The sequence below is a fragment of the Talpa occidentalis genome, unplaced genomic scaffold (assembly GCF_014898055.3).
Source record: "Talpa occidentalis isolate TD23 unplaced genomic scaffold, MPIMG_talOcc4v2.1 talOcc4.2, whole genome shotgun sequence".
NCBI classification, from domain to species: Eukaryota; Metazoa; Chordata; class Mammalia; order Eulipotyphla; family Talpidae; genus Talpa; species Talpa occidentalis.
In genome coordinates, this window is record NW_023602073.1 from 111,932,832 (window position 1) to 111,948,165 (window position 15,334).

Genomic DNA, 15,334 nt, shown 5'->3' on the forward strand with positions numbered 1-15,334 from the left:
GGTGATCGCTACGAAAGGGCATCAAGTCTCAAGCCAAAGCTTCATTAAACAAGGTGGGTGAATTTTTGAAACCCTGTGGCAGTCTAGTCCAGGTCAGCTGTTCACACATGCCAGTATCTGGATCTCCCCACTCAAAAGCAAACAATTCTTGACTTTTAGGTGCCAGTGGAATGCAGAAGAAGGCATCCTTGAGATCTAACACAGTGTACCACTGATGGGAAGGAGGCAAGGAGCTCAGCAGAGTATATGGATTAGGCACCGTGGGATGAATGTCAGCCACCCTAGCATTAACCTCTCGTAGGTCTTGGACTGGTCTATAGTCTCCCATGTGTGGTTTCTTAACCGGGAGGAGAGGCGTGTTCCATGCAGAATGACATGGGCGGAGGATGCCGGCTGCCCGCAGTTTTTTTAATGTGTGGCGAAATGCCTACCCGGGCCTGGTGCGGAACAGACCTCTCCTGCCACGTCCACTGCTCCCCTCAGCAGTGTATTTCCTCAGTCTGCCTGTTCTGCTCACCACTCTGGCTCTGGTGAATTCTCTCACTCTCCCGTGCTTCTGACTGTATCCAGTGCTTGTATAAATAAATAAGTAAATTTTTTTAAAAAATAAAAAAAATAGAAAATAAAATTATTGTCAAAGAAGCCAGGAAACAGTTGGAAACCTAATCAGAGATCAATAAACTATTGAGTAATTCTTTAGAATATATAACTAATGTTCCTTACTTGCTAGGAACATAATAATATAATAAACTCTTCCTGGTAACTGACACAATATAAGCCAGGTGTGCTCAGCTTTATGAATAAGCTATTTAGACATGCTAGACCCATGTTCTTGCATTAACTCATCATTCTTGTGGTTTCTCACACCTCTTGTTTTGACTTCCAGCTCCTATTCTTCACTAGGCTCCTTTGCTTAATATTCAGTTTGATTCATTCTCATGGATTTTGACTATTTTAGCTCCCTTTCACTAGATTCCCAATTGGTCTACTAACTGAGAGAATAGATAAAAGCATTCTTGCACTTCACACATAGTGCAAGGGACTAGTATCCAAGATCTACCAAAAAATCTCATACAACTCAGCAAGAAAACATATAGCAATTAAAAATGGAAGAAAAGCTAAATATACACATCTCCAAAGAAGACAAACTCTGAAGAGGCACATAAAATGTGCATCATCACTTATCAGGGAAATGCAAACCCAAACCACAGTGAGGTACCACCTGATATATGAGAATGACTCATCAAAAAGACCAGAAAAAACAAGTGTTGGCACGGGCCTGGAGAAAAAGGAGCCCTCATACACTGTTGGTGGAAATGTCTACTGGTCCAGCCTATAAGGAAAATATTATGGAGGTTTCTCAAAGCACTGAAAATAGGGCCTCCCTGGTGGCACAAGGGGGTAAGTACAGCACTGTGAAGCAATATGCAGCCTCTGCAGCACAAGTTCGATTCCACGCCAGCCAGGGAACTACCCATCTGGCACAGCAGACCTCTCTTGTCTCACCCCTTGCTTCCCTCAGCAGTGTATTTCAGTCAAGTCTGCCTGTTCTGCTCCCCACTCTGGTGAATCCTCCCACCCCCACACCTCTGGCCTGTACCCCAGTTCCTGTATGCATAATAAATCTTAAAAAAAAAACCCACTAAAAATAGAATTTCCATATGATCCAGCATTCCACTCCTAGGTATCTTCCTGAAGAATATAAAACACTAATTCAAAGGGACATATACACTCGTATGTTCATTGCAGCACCACTTACAATAGCTGGTTATGGAAACAACCTAAATGCTTACTCCAGAGCAGTGAATTAAGAAAATATAGTGTGTATGAAAATACTGCTCAGCTATTAAAAAAACATGAAATCTTGCCATTTGCAACAACATGCATGAACTGGAAAAAATTAGAAGATAAATACCAGATGATTTCACTCATATGTGGAATATATTAAAATAACCCCACAAAACAAGGCACTGACAAGAATGAACCAAAACAAACAATAGAAATCTGATTGCAATATTGAAATTTTCAGAGGGGGGAAAGTTGCGGTAGGGAGCAAAGGGGGAAAAGATGCCCCCTTTTTCCAAAAGGAAGCATTTCTGTCTCAAGCTAATGGATAAATGAGCTGACCTTTGCCAAGCTTCCTCATTAACCCGAGTTGGGTCAACACTTTGCACTGCAAATGATTTCTTTCTTTGAAGCAGCCTGAAAACAAGATTTCGGTAAGTTCTTAAGGCCAAATTTTTCAATTGCTTCTAGGGTCTTTCTTGAGCTACAGTTACACTGTTAATGCACACAGCCACCACGGACGTTGGGCAGTTGTTACTCCATGACTTAAAACTAAGACTGTCCCTCTGTCGTAAAACTAAGACTAAACAAGATAATACACGCGAAATCTTACTTTACATGTGAGGTTCAACAAATGCTTGTGGACTGACAGGTGAACGACAGAGCAACAGAGGACAAGGCTCCCAAGAGCGAGGGCAGGACTTTCAGAGCTGTATAAGGGACAGACCTTCGGGCGCCCTTAAATCCCCAGGGCCCCCTCATGCAGCAGCACCAGGCTCCAGGGTGCAATCTGGGCCCGCTTCTCCTCCTAACCCTTTGGCCGCCGCTGACCTCTACGCGGCCGCCCCACAGCTGCAGCTCCAGTTTGCTCCGCTACGGGGCGCCCGCCCGCCGGGCCACTGGGGGCTCAGCTAGGAGCGCCCGAGAGGCGGGAGAGCGAGGTCCGGTCTCCTAGGCAACGCCATCAACTTCCGGTATGAGAAGGTTGTGGTTGGCGAGAGGCCACTTTTTCGTCACCTGGCCGCGGCGGCAACGTACGTACGTGCGTGAGGGGCGCGCGACGCGCCGCTGAGGCCTGCTGCGCCCAGTTATTCCCAACTTTGACTTCTCGCTCGGACTTGGGGCCGCCGGGGAGGTGGCGCCCGCGGGCACGGCCGGCCCTGCAGGGGCGGGGCCCGTTCTGGGCTCCACTTCTCCGGGCTCGCGGGACACGCCGGGCGGCCGCCGACCGCCTCTCCCGAGCCGCCAAGCTGGAGCCGGACCTGCAACTCGATGGGGTCGGAGGCCCGGCCGCGGGGCAGCGGCTCCTCCAGCCCGGGGCGCGGGCCGAGAAGCAGCCGGCGGCGGTGGCGGGCCCCCGGCGGAGCAGCTGGCTGCGCTGGTTCACCACGGTGATCCTGTGCGCCGCCTTCCTGGGGCTGGTGAGCGCGGGGCTCGAACCCCCGGGCCGGGGCAGGCGTGCTGGAGAGGACGGGCGTTCCGAGTTCGAGTCTCGCCTCCACCGCTTCCAAACTGACTTTGGGGGCCTTACTTAGTCCCCCCCCAGCTTCAGTTTTGTCCTCTGGAGAATGGTACACGTCTAATCTAAGGGTTCTGGTGGTCCAGAATTTACTAGGCTACTATATTATCTAGCTTCAGCAGCCTTGCAGTTCTGTTAAGATAAAAGTGGCTCTCGTGGCCGCACGACACAATCCCCAGAATTTTAGAGCTTTTCTCTGGGATTTCCTCTTCCTCCTTTGGTCAAATTTAACAGACCTGTTATTTTTTGCAGAGTGGGAAATAGGCAAAGAAAAGGAAAGTGACTTTTCCGGACCCCACAGCTTGCTAAGTGGTCCAGCCAGGAGTGTCTCCTATTAGGTCAAAATCCTCTGTAAGCAAGCTCAGAATCTTCAGTGTTTTTCTTGAATAAACTGCCCAGGAAAAGGGCCCTCTGCCAGACACCTGGGCTGCGCGCTATTCCCTTAATTCCGGAACCCTCCATCTCTTGATCATTTCGATTCTGGAAAGTAGGAAGGGTGATATCTCTGATGAGTGTCACTGACGTCTTTCTCAAGTAAAATTGACAATATTTGGGGGAAGAAAACATTTAGTAATCATTGTAGATGCTTCGTGAACTCTCACTGTGTGACAAGTCCCTGCCTTATGTGCTTTTCAGGAAGAAACTATTTTGATTCAACTGGCATTCAGCCTTTTTTTCCTGTGCCACTTGGTTTGCGCTGTGCCCAGGATTGTCCTTAATCCTGGACAGCTCAACCTTGGGGTACAAGCACACCTAAGCTTTTAGAGCTTGTTTTAGAAATAGAATTGATTATAATTTAAATTAATGAGAAACATTTTTTAAGTTTCCAAGGAATATCTTCTATGAACCAACTATAACCCTTAATTTTGCTAATACTAGATTGTCTTTGCATCAAATTTTGTTCTAATGTCGTTCTCCAAGGCTTAATTGATTATACTCCTAATGGCTTTGAGTTTTCTTTGAAGAAATGCAGATTAAGAAACATTTAAATTTTGTCTTCCCTTTGTGTTTATATATGAATTTAAAGAAAGGATCCCATGTATGTCCATAAATAGTGTGACTTTTTAAAATAACTTTAGAAAGTGAGAGAAATATTTTCATGATTTGGGAATTTAAGCATCTAATATCTGTGTTTCTGTGCAATAATGTATTTCAAAATATACAAACCTACTTCAGTATTACTTTAATGTTACATTTCACTCTTAGTATAAAATAGTCTTTTATGGTATTAAGCAAATGAAAAGATAATTATAGAAAAAGCCAAAAGAATTAAAGAATATTTGAAAAACTTATTGTTAAACCTAGAAAAACAGTAAGATTTGGGGGGCACACCAGAAAGGGTAGTCTGTAACACTGATAGTACTAGTCATGATGATTTTTCCTGATTTTGGGAACCAATTAATCCCCTTGGTTATGTTCAAATGCTCTCCTCCTTGTTTTTATAATGAAAAAATCTATCACATAGATATTAATAATTGTAAAGAAAAACTTGTCTTTAAATTTTAGGGAATGAGTATTGCCATCTTGGGGCCCACATTTCAGGATTTGGCAACAAATGTGAACCGCAACATCAGCAGTCTTTCTTTGATTTTTGTGGGCCGAGCCTCTGGATATTTGAGTGGCTCTGTGATTGGAGGGGTTCTTTTCGACTGTATGAATCACTTTCTGCTTTTGGGTAAGTAAACACCAGTTTTAGCTTCTTCGTGCCTTTCAAGGACTTTACCATGTGTCTTTAAGCAGGAAACGAGCTAGTCGCAGAGCTGACAAAATGCAGAGTGTTCAGGTGTCCTCAGTGCGAGTTAGGGTTCCCTGGTGCCTGCTCTCATCTGGACAGTTACAGGCTGTCAGTGCTGGGCCCAGCTGGAAAATTGGCTCAGCCCTGGGGTGTGTTGGAGACGCTTAGCTTTCCTGACCTTGATGTAATTTAGGCATCACCCCTGGATCACGAACTGATGTCCAAAGAGGACTGCTTGTCAGGGTGAGGGCAAATTTCCTGGGCAACACCTTGAACCTAAAAGGGTTCTTAATTAAGAAACAAATAAATTTTTGAGCTATTTTGCTGTAAACTTTGCCATGCTATATATTTTAGTTTGATTATGAGCAGTGCTAGATTTGTATTCCTATTACAATAATTTGTACTTTATAGTACTTTGTACTTTATAATCCATGAAGATTATAAAAGCTTTTCAGTGATATAGCCACTTGTAGAAGCTGACGGTCTCATCTGCTCATTATTACTGAGTTTTAATTTGAGTTCTTTTGCATTTTGGGGGGTGTTTCTGATGCTGACTTGATCCACGATGCTCTGCTTGAATATTGCATTGTACCGCTGACTTTACCTTTTTTCTCAGGGGTGTCCTTGTTGGCCACCACCGCCGGTCTTTATGTTGTTCCATTTTGTAAGTCGGCAGTCCTGCTGATTGTCATGATATCTGTCTTTGGTGTTTCAATGGGAATTCTGGATACAGGTAAGTTAGCTCTGAAGTTATATGTGGGCATAGGGAATTTCTATTACAAAATTCAGAGCACATGTTATTATTACATGGCCTTTTGCAGTATCCCGTGGAGTGACACCTACTGAGGTGATCATGAGGTCACCCATTCAGAACACCCTTCTGGTAGCTCCTCCTCTTGCTAAGCAGGGTGCCTGTTGGGGTCTGTTGACCTTAATGCGAGGTGAAAGAGTTTTGTTCTGTGAGATAGTGTTGACTTACATTGTACATCACCGAAGGGCCCTGGAGTGGGTCATTTCAGCGCAGGTGAGCAGACTGGCGTTTTGGGCTCGAATTTATCATTCTAGTAAGGGAAGGAAGGATTGCTGGGTTAACAAGCTCCAAGTTTGGAGCCATTTGGCTGAGAAAGCATAAAAGCAGCTATCAGTTTTAAATGCACCAGTCTTTTGAATTAAGAGAAGCCTGTGCTATTATTATTTCGCTCTCTTTTCTCTCAAAAGTCCTGCCCTCTTTGAGTAGACCCTTTCTGTCTATTGTGAGAGCTTGAAAAAACTACTGTTAATATAGGAGGTATTCTTTCCTAAAACCAGCTTCCTTCCTTTCTCCCTTGCTCTGCTGTTAATTGCTCAATTGGGAAATGTTTTATATTTTAGGCTTAGGTTGGTTGTGTAATTGTGAGTTTATCTGCAAATACGTTTTAAAAACAAGAAAGGAATGAAACCCAAAAGTGCCTGCTCTTCTGTATAGATGTATAAGTGCAGATGCTGGAAGTTTCCATGCTTCCTGCAATGGGCACTGCAGAGTCCTATAGAGCTCAGGTTCCTGAAAAGGTATTTTGCATCTGCCATATACGTGAATAATTTTCCTCAAGTGACTACCTTACTGGTGTAAAAACTTTCAGTAATTTGGCCACAATGTCATGAAAAAAATTTACCTTTTACTTTATATGTATTTTTATAAGGAAATACAGTATCTTTCCTCCTAAAGCCTGTTGTTAGAGCTCTAGCATACAAAGCCTTGTGCTGATGTGCCTGGCTCTAGACGGTAGTGGTTTCCTGGCTGGTGGAATTCCATGTTATGTGGGGTTACACCTTGAGTTCTCTGGTAGCGGCAGCTGAGAGTTCCTCAGTCCTAGAACGGAGTGAGTGGCCGTATTTGTTATCTGAGTATGTTATAGTCTTGGCACCATGGAAAAATGGACTTGCCCTGTCTCTGATTGTCTGAACCACTGAGCTGCTACCACAATTCAACCCTCCTTCCCTCTTTCGTTGGTAGGTGGTAACGTGCTAATCTTGGCTATTTGGGGGGACAGAGGAGCTCCACACATGCAGGCCTTACACTTCAGTTTTGCCTTGGGTGCCTTTTTGGCTCCACTGCTGGCTAAATTGGCATGGGGGACGGCGGTGTCTGCTGACAACCACACAGAGGTCGACTCTCGGCAACCTGCCCTGAACCAGTCCTCCGGAGCTGACTCGGACGTGCTACTCGGAGTGCCTGACAACATGACTTTACTGTGGACTTACGTTATCATCGGTACTTATTTATTTGTAGTTTCTATCTTTTTCCTTGCTCTGTTTTTAAAGAAAAGTTCAAGGAGAGAAACAGCGAGAGCAACTGCTCAGAGGTTTCGAAAAGCTAAATATCACCACGCCCTTCTTTGTCTCCTTTTCCTCTTCTTCTTCTTTTATGTTGGAGCCGAGGTGACCTATGGCTCCTACGTTTTCTCATTTGCAACCACCCACGTTGGCATGACAGAAAGTGCAGCGGCTGGGGTAAACTCCATGTTCTGGGGCAGCTTTGCGGCCTGCAGAGGTCTGGCCATCTTCTTTGCGGCCTGTTTACAACCCGGAACCATGATTGTGTTGAGCAACGTTGGCAGCCTGGCTTCGTCGCTCTTTCTGGTGCTTTTCGACAAGAACCCCATTTGTCTCTGGACGGCCACTGCCGTGTATGGGGCCTCGATGGCAACCACGTTTCCCAGCGGTGTTTCCTGGATCGAGCAGTACACGACCATCCACGGGAAATCCGCGGCGTTTTTTGTCATCGGCGCGGCCTTGGGAGAAATGGCGATTCCCGGGGTGATTGGGACCCTCCAGGGAAGGTACGAAGATTTGCCCATCGTCCTGTACACCTCCTTGGGGGCGGCAGTCGCCACGGCCGTTTTATTTCCCGTGATGTACAAACTAGCCACCTTCCCTCTGGAGGGTCAAGGGAAAGAACACAGGAAGAGCGAGGACCAGAGAGCTCTGCTGTCTAGCTCTGAGCTCAATGACTATGAGGAGGACATTGAGGACGAGGACGCAGAAAAATGGAATGAAATGGATTTCGAAGTGATTGAAATGAACGCCACAATGAGGAATTCTGTAATGGAGACGTCTGGACATACTTTGATGGAGCCTGCAGCTGACCTTTTCAGCCTGTCTCATTCCAACGGCCTAGAGCTGGAGTGGGCCTCACCACTTATCCCCGGCGACTCTCCTGGCAGTGACAGGCCAGGTAACCAGGACAGGAGGGACTGACGCTGAGAGAAGAGGGAGTTACCCTGACTTTTTGAAAATTATACTTCTGAGGAGGCCAGTCAGAGCAGAGCTTTAGCAGAAGCTCAGCATGCTCTGAGATTCGGGTTTGCTAAAGGTTTTGAAACATTTTGTATGCCAGAGCCTTCTATAAAGGAACCGATTGTCCCATACAGCGGCATCTTGTAAAGGCCAGTGTTTGCACGGGGCTGGCTGAGCAGTATTTTATGGTTTTCTCCCTCGGCATGCAAAGCAAGCATTTATTTTGACCACTTGGCTACCATCGTAGTAGCAAAGCCCTTAGTAATCAATGTCAGTCATAGGTATTCTGGCAGGCAAATTAGGCAGCGTCATTTCACAAAAGAGTGTCTTTGCAAACAGAAGTTTTGTTCATTGCTTTTCCCTGTCCATAGCATTGCACCAACAGATTCTAATAAGTCTGGTTCAGTATTTTATGAAGAGGATACGAGTCAGTGCTCTAGAGGTTCTGTTCAAGTCTCGATGCTGCTGACCAGCTTTTGGGCTATGCATTCAGCCACTTCACTCACTTAGGACTCATTTATCTCATCTCATCAGTGCCTCTAGAAGTGAAATACAAGTGATACTCAAGTAGATTTTAAAGTTTGTGCAAGATGTCTGCTGGAAATAATATAAGTGCCACCCATTCTTCATTAAAATGAGAAGTGAAACAACAGTAATAGCTTTACGAAAGGGCTGCTGATTATGACCACATCAGTGGAAAGAGATTCAATGTTTTTACTGTGTTTGAATAATTATCTGAAGGACACAATTTAGTATTGTTATTGATTCTAAGTGTACCTTTGTTGACATTTGAACATCTTTGAAATAAGAGTATGTTTTCAAATCAATGAACATATAACATTGTGACAAACTTTGATTGAATGTTTTCCATATACAAAATAATGTTGCATGTAACAATCAGTGTCTTATATTCAGCGAAATACAGTGATTCATTCAGTTATGCAGATTGTGCATAACATACAGATGTTTTAAAGTTATTTTTGTATGCTGATTTTTTTCTATTATGTTCCAAAGGGATTTGGAGATAAATGTTCTGCTTTCAAAATCTGTCTCAGAGTTTCTTAGTAAGTAATAGGGCTGTGGATAGGGTCTCTTGTGGTCTTAACCTACCTCAGAAACAGAGTCTGAGTCTGAGTCCTGGGGTTCTGGATTTGCTGCTTCTCATTGAGTCTGACTGGTAAAGTCACATGATAAGCACTGTAGACCAGACTGCTAGTTTAATTTTCAACGAGGTGCAGTCTTTTCTGGTGATAGAAGACTGATATCAACCATGGAGAGCTGCTCCTTCCTCTATGTGAAATAACTGTCAAGCCAAATTAATGATGCAGAGGTTCTCGATGGCCCAGGAGTCAGGATCAGAGGGGGACCTCATAGGAGTCTGGCTAGGCTGTTGTGAGCCAGCCTTTGAGAAATGATGAGCATTGATGATAGATGTTGTTCACATCTCTTTACCAGAATTTATGGTATCTGTTCCTGCCTGGCTACAGTATGTTTGTTTTCTTTGACCTAATTCTTACTAATGTGCCTTTGTTTGTCATTAAGTGAAGTACAGTGCCTTTCTGGACCACTGCCATTTCACCTTATGCCCTGGCCACAACACTACTTCTTGTTACTAATCTAACAGTTTCTGGAGGAAGTAAGAGTAAAAAGTCTGTTCTTGGTCTGTACACACTGTGCTTCTCTCTTAGCTAGAACTTGGAGACTGCTTGTCCTCCACTTGCTGGTTTTCTTCAGGTTCTTGAAATTTGGGAGTGGTACCTATTGGCAAAGAGGAGGCTTACTAGAAGAGAGATTTTCCTGTAGTGTCCACAGGGAAGGGGTAGAAGATTCAGTTCAAGGAGAGATGGCTTGACTTAAGAACGTGGTAGAAATGTGAAAGTCCATACTGGAAAGTCCACTTCCACAAATCATATTGAGCATGGCCCTATGAGATTATAGGCTTTTAATGTTTGATAGTGTATTTCCATATTGGAAGGATGAGATTTGGTACAATTCCAAGAATTAATACTCATTCTAATAGTCATTTCTTAGGTAAGTGTCTGAGACCCACAACCAACCACTACTGGCATTTTCTCTTGCTAAGTAACAAATCCTCACCAGTTAGCAGCTTAAAACTACAGACAGTTTGTGTTTTCCCGTTTCCTTGGGTCAGAAATGTAGGCACAATGTCGCTGGGTCCCTTGTTCATGGTGGCCCAGGTCTGCAGTCACCTGCTGGACAGAGCTGTGTTCCCTTTGGAGCTTGGAGTTCCCTTGCAGGGCCTCATGGTGGCAGGCAGTCTTCACTTCCTTGCCATGGTCAACTGAGGGGCCTGCTTCTTGCTGCCTGCCAGGTGGCACCTCCCCTAGTGCCCTGGGCCATGTTCCTCTCGAGACCCCTCATGGTGGGTGGCCTGCTGCTTCAGAGCCAGCTGTAGGCTCTTGTCCAAGTCTGCCTGGCTGGCGCCTTGGACAACATAAGGTTGTCCATTGTCACCTTTACCACTTTCTGTTGGCAGAGTATGTCCCAGGTTCTGCCCAAACTCAAGGGGAGAGGCTGGTACAGAAATGTGAGTCTTTGGGGGTCATCTTGAGTCTTTGGGGGTCATCTTGTGCGTCACTACTCTGGGGTGAGGCAAAATAAAAGATGAAGCAAGGTACCGACTGAGCTGGGGGAGAAAAGCTTCAGTATCTCCAGGGACTGGAGATTCAGCTTAAATTCAGCTTAAATCAGTAAAAGTCAGCTTTTCTTGGTAACATCCAGAACATTTTTTTTTTAAAGATTTATTTATTTTTATACAAGAGCTGGGGTACAGGTCAAGGCGCGGGAGGGTAAGAGAATTCACCAGAGACAGAGCTGGGAGCAGAACAGTCAGAAGATCTGAAATATACTGCTGAGGGTAGTAGTGGGCGCAACAGGAGAGGTCTGCCACGCCATGTGGGATTCTTCTCCCTGGCTCTCCAGGAATCGAACCTGCGCTGCAGAGGCTGCAAACAGCTTCAAAGCGCTGTGTTCAACCTGCTGCGCCACCAGGGAGGCCTGCATCCAAGAACACTTTGAGCGCACATTTTGCAATCACTGTTGTTTTCCAAACAAATTTTATTATATTTTAGTTTTTGTTATAAATGTACCTCGTTATAAAATGGTAATGGCAGATTAGGGATAAGGGACAAATAACCCACAATCTAAACTAGAGAAGTCCTTACATTTCTCATCAACAAAATATCTTAATGGTTAAAAAAAAAAAAAATTGAGATAAATTGTCAGAAACAACTTGAGGTTTATGTCTAGAATCTATTAACACCACAGTTGGTAGATAGGTTTTTCATTTGACTTGTTTGTTTATTAAATAAAACAAACATAGTTGGCAGGTGACCAGTACAGCAACGCATCTTCAAAATTGTTGAGACCCAGATTACGTGTAAAATGATCATTTTTCAGAGGAACTCATTAACTAATATGGGTTGTTCTGTCATAGCTAGAACTTTTGCTTTACAATAGCGTTGTGTTACCCAATGCTGCCCCTTAAGATTACTTCTGAAATAGAGTATAACATTTTTAATGGGCATAGATGAGATATATACTTGGAGATGTCCTGTATCTGTGTTTAAGTACCACTTGTTTTGTTCATAGTTTTTTGAGAAGAGTGTATGTCTTTGTGTACCCACCTATATTATGTGTATTTGATATTTCTAGATACTGTAGGTGGGATAGATCTGTTAAGGATGGGTATACAAAAGATTAAGTTATGCCAAAGTTTGTTTAAAATATTCCCTTTTTTAATTGAAATTTTTATTCATTTATTTTTTTATAAGGTAGATACCAGTTTTAAATAGTGTTTTCTTCCAATTTGCAGTGTGAGGGATTCTAGCTCCAGGTGGAAGGTTAGAGAACTAAAGATTGCCTGTCATATTTTAATGTGCATTAGAATTGTCTGTCCTATTTGTAGTCTTAGTGTGAGGTTTAAGTATACAAGGTATCTAACACATAATCATACAAGGTATTTTCTTTTTTTTTTTTTCTTTAAAGATTATTTATACAAGAACTGGGGTACAGTCAAAGGCAGGGGAGGGTGAGAGGATTCATCAGAGACAGAGTGGGGAACAGAACAGGCAGACTGACTGAAATACACTGCTGAGGGGAGCAGCGGGCGAGGCAGGAGAGGTCTGCTGCACCATGTGGGTTGCTCCCTGGCTCTCCGGGACTTGAACCTGCGCTGCAGAGGCTGCGGACAGCTGCACAGCGCGGCGGTCTACCAGCTGCACCACCGGGGAGGACACAAGGTATTTTCAGGAAGTTTTTATTTCCTGTTGTAATAGAATTTAATAAGTATAGGGTCAGAAATGTTGTGGCATATTTCTCATCAACTCTCATACATAATATAAATTATAGCCCTAGATAAAGACCTAATTTTAATGGGTCATGATGGTACAGGGTGTCAGTGGTGATCTAAAAGAGGAAGTGTGAGTGCGGCAGACCTCTAGTGTCGCCTGTTGCTTCTCTTAGCGGTGTATTCCAATAAATCCACCTTTTCTTAAAAAAAATAAATATAATAAAGTGTGTTTTTCCTTGGGACTAAAAAACCAAACCATCAAACCAAGGCTGGTGACCTTGGTAATCAGGACGATCTAATACACTTATTGCACTTCGGCTAGTTGGCACTAAGGCTGGGTTGAACTTAAGTTGGATTTTTATTTAGGTGTAGTTTCATATTTAATGATTTTAAATTTTATAACACTGAATTCACTGAATTTTTACAGTGAGAATTGTTCTTTATTTTTCAACATTTTTCTGTGATTATTTTAACTGTTTTCTGTTGTCCTTTATTTTGCTATTTATTCAATTCTTTCAGAGAAGATCCTTTATATTCTTGCACTCTGACTGTTAATCTTGGGTCTCTTTATTGCAACTTACTTTTGATGCATTTGATTATGTTAGTTAAGATACTGTGAAGGCAATCCAAGGGGGTTGCGTTTTATAGCATCTGAACAACTTGTTGTGATTATAAGGTCTTTTAAAAGAAAAAGACAGTTATTTTTAATGGTGATAAAATAGCATGACAAAATTTAACATTTTAAATGTTTTCGAGCATGTATTATATTCATTGCCTTGGCATTATTGTGTTCAACCATCAAGCCATCGCTCCAAGGACATTTTTATCTTGCAAAACTGAGACTTGAAATGCATTAAACAATAACTCCTTGTTTCTTCCTTCCCCAACCCCTGACAACAATGTTTTGTTTCTGTCTCTTTGAATTTGAGTGTTAGAAGTACCTCATGCAAGGGGAATCCTATAGTATCTACCCTATATTCTGTGACTGGTTTATTTCACTTATAATGTCTTGAAAGTTCATTCATGGCGTAGCCTGTGTTGGAATTTCCTTTCTAAGTCTGAATAGTATTCCATTGTGTGTATAGTCTGTTTATCCATTTATCTATTGATGGACACTTGGCTTGCTTCTACCTTTAGGCATTTGTGAATAAAGTTGCTATAAACATTAATGTAAAAATATTCTGCTTGAGTCTCTGCTTTCAATTCTTTTGGATATCGCCCCACAAATGAAATTGCTAGATCAAAAGATAATTCTTTTTTAGATTAATTAATTTTACATCATTATTAATTTTAAACAATGTTTGCTTCCTTCCCTCCGCCCCAGGTGTAGTCCTCATAGAATTTCCTTCACCAGTGCCCCCGTGCACCATCACCTCAGTCACCTGTGCTCTTCCTTCCCTCTGATCCCTCTCCCTCCTCCCCCCTTAGGATTATTTTGGATGCTTTTTTTTTTTTTTTTTGGCTTAGATATTGTCCTAATGCAGTTTTTCCCAGAGAGACCAGCTACAAAAAAGAAGATAGAGAATCAGGTTTGTTAGTGTTGCATCAAACTCTAGACTGGTTTTGTCATCCTAGAATCAGCTCAGTGTCATCTTGTACTGAGTAAATTAAACATTGTATCCAGCATTGACCTCAACATTTCCTCATCTCTGCTTCCAACTTTGGTTCAATCATTGAGCAAGTGTTAGAAAACTTACTTTGTGCTAGGCACTGTATACTGAGGGTTAATGAACTTCCATGCCTGTCCTTGGAGTACCAAGTATCATCATGTATTTTGGAGTTTTGAATCCGTTTTTCTGCTAAATAAGTGATCTGTGTGCTCTTTGGTTTGTAAACACAGAAGCCCCTCTAGCTACCTTGGAACCAGATGATGTGTCTTCAGGGAAGCATGAACTGGAAAGAGCCTGCAGCCCTCAGGAACTGGGCACAATCTGGGGTCAAGCTGCGCTCTGTCTCTGTCATAGCAGCTCTGCCCTTGGGAGATTTCCCCCTGTTCCTCCTGCCCATCCTTGGTATCTGTAGTCCACATTCCAGATGGAACCCATCTGACTTGAGTGACTACCACTGTCATGATTGCAGAGCCCTTTGTCTCAGCCTATGAATGGCTGACCTTGGATTAGTGTCAGCTGCCTACATCCAGAGAGTAGATATCGCCAGACTCCTACCAACCACCACTGCCGAGTCAGGAGCCATTACCACCAAAAGGGAAGTTCCTCTATCTGCTCTATAACAACATTAGTGCTGATTTTGGTGAATATTAGCTAGCGGATGCCTTACTGAGATGCAGATTTTCAGAACCTGAGACTAATGGTTCTGATCAAATTGAAACAAATTGAAAAATGAAGTCATAGCAACTGGCAGGCCTTTTTTGAATAATTTATTAGAGGAGATTATTAGTAGACTATTTGATTTCCATCAACAAAAAACTTTTGATAGGGTGATCCTTAAATGAGATATAAAGGATCCCCAATTTGTAAGTGATATTATAGCTCTAATTTCTGTGGAACAGAAAGACTTCCAAACCCATGAATTTCATTTAACAGATATTTGCTGAGCATTTATACTATGTTTAGTAATTAGGTCTTGTTAAGATAACAAAGGACAAGATAAAGAGATCCTTCAAACTTTTACCACATATTTATCATTCCGTTTCATGTCAAATTTGTTATGACCACCTTTCTGTTATCTAAAGAGCCAGTAAAGCTTA

The 15,334-nt window shown here is 42.9% G+C and overlaps 1 protein-coding gene across 2 annotated transcripts; it reads left to right on the plus strand.

The window, feature by feature from the left end:
• Positions 1-3,102: 3,102 nt before the first annotated feature.
• Positions 3,103-13,886, plus strand: MFSD4B (major facilitator superfamily domain containing 4B). Of its 2 annotated transcripts, none has more exons than XM_037520235.2 (4): positions 3,103-3,206; positions 4,811-4,979; positions 5,656-5,772; positions 7,033-13,886. In XM_037520235.2, exons 2-4 carry the CDS (start codon positions 4,814-4,816, stop codon positions 8,274-8,276), a joined length of 1,527 nt encoding a protein of 508 aa, XP_037376132.1. In that variant the 5' UTR covers positions 3,103-3,206; positions 4,811-4,813; the 3' UTR covers positions 8,277-13,886. The 2 variants fall into 2 exon arrangements, with proteins under 2 accessions (XP_037376132.1, XP_037376131.1); XM_037520234.2 differs by lacking the exon at positions 3,103-3,206 and adding an exon at positions 3,213-3,356.
• Positions 13,887-15,334: the final 1,448 nt, after the last annotated feature.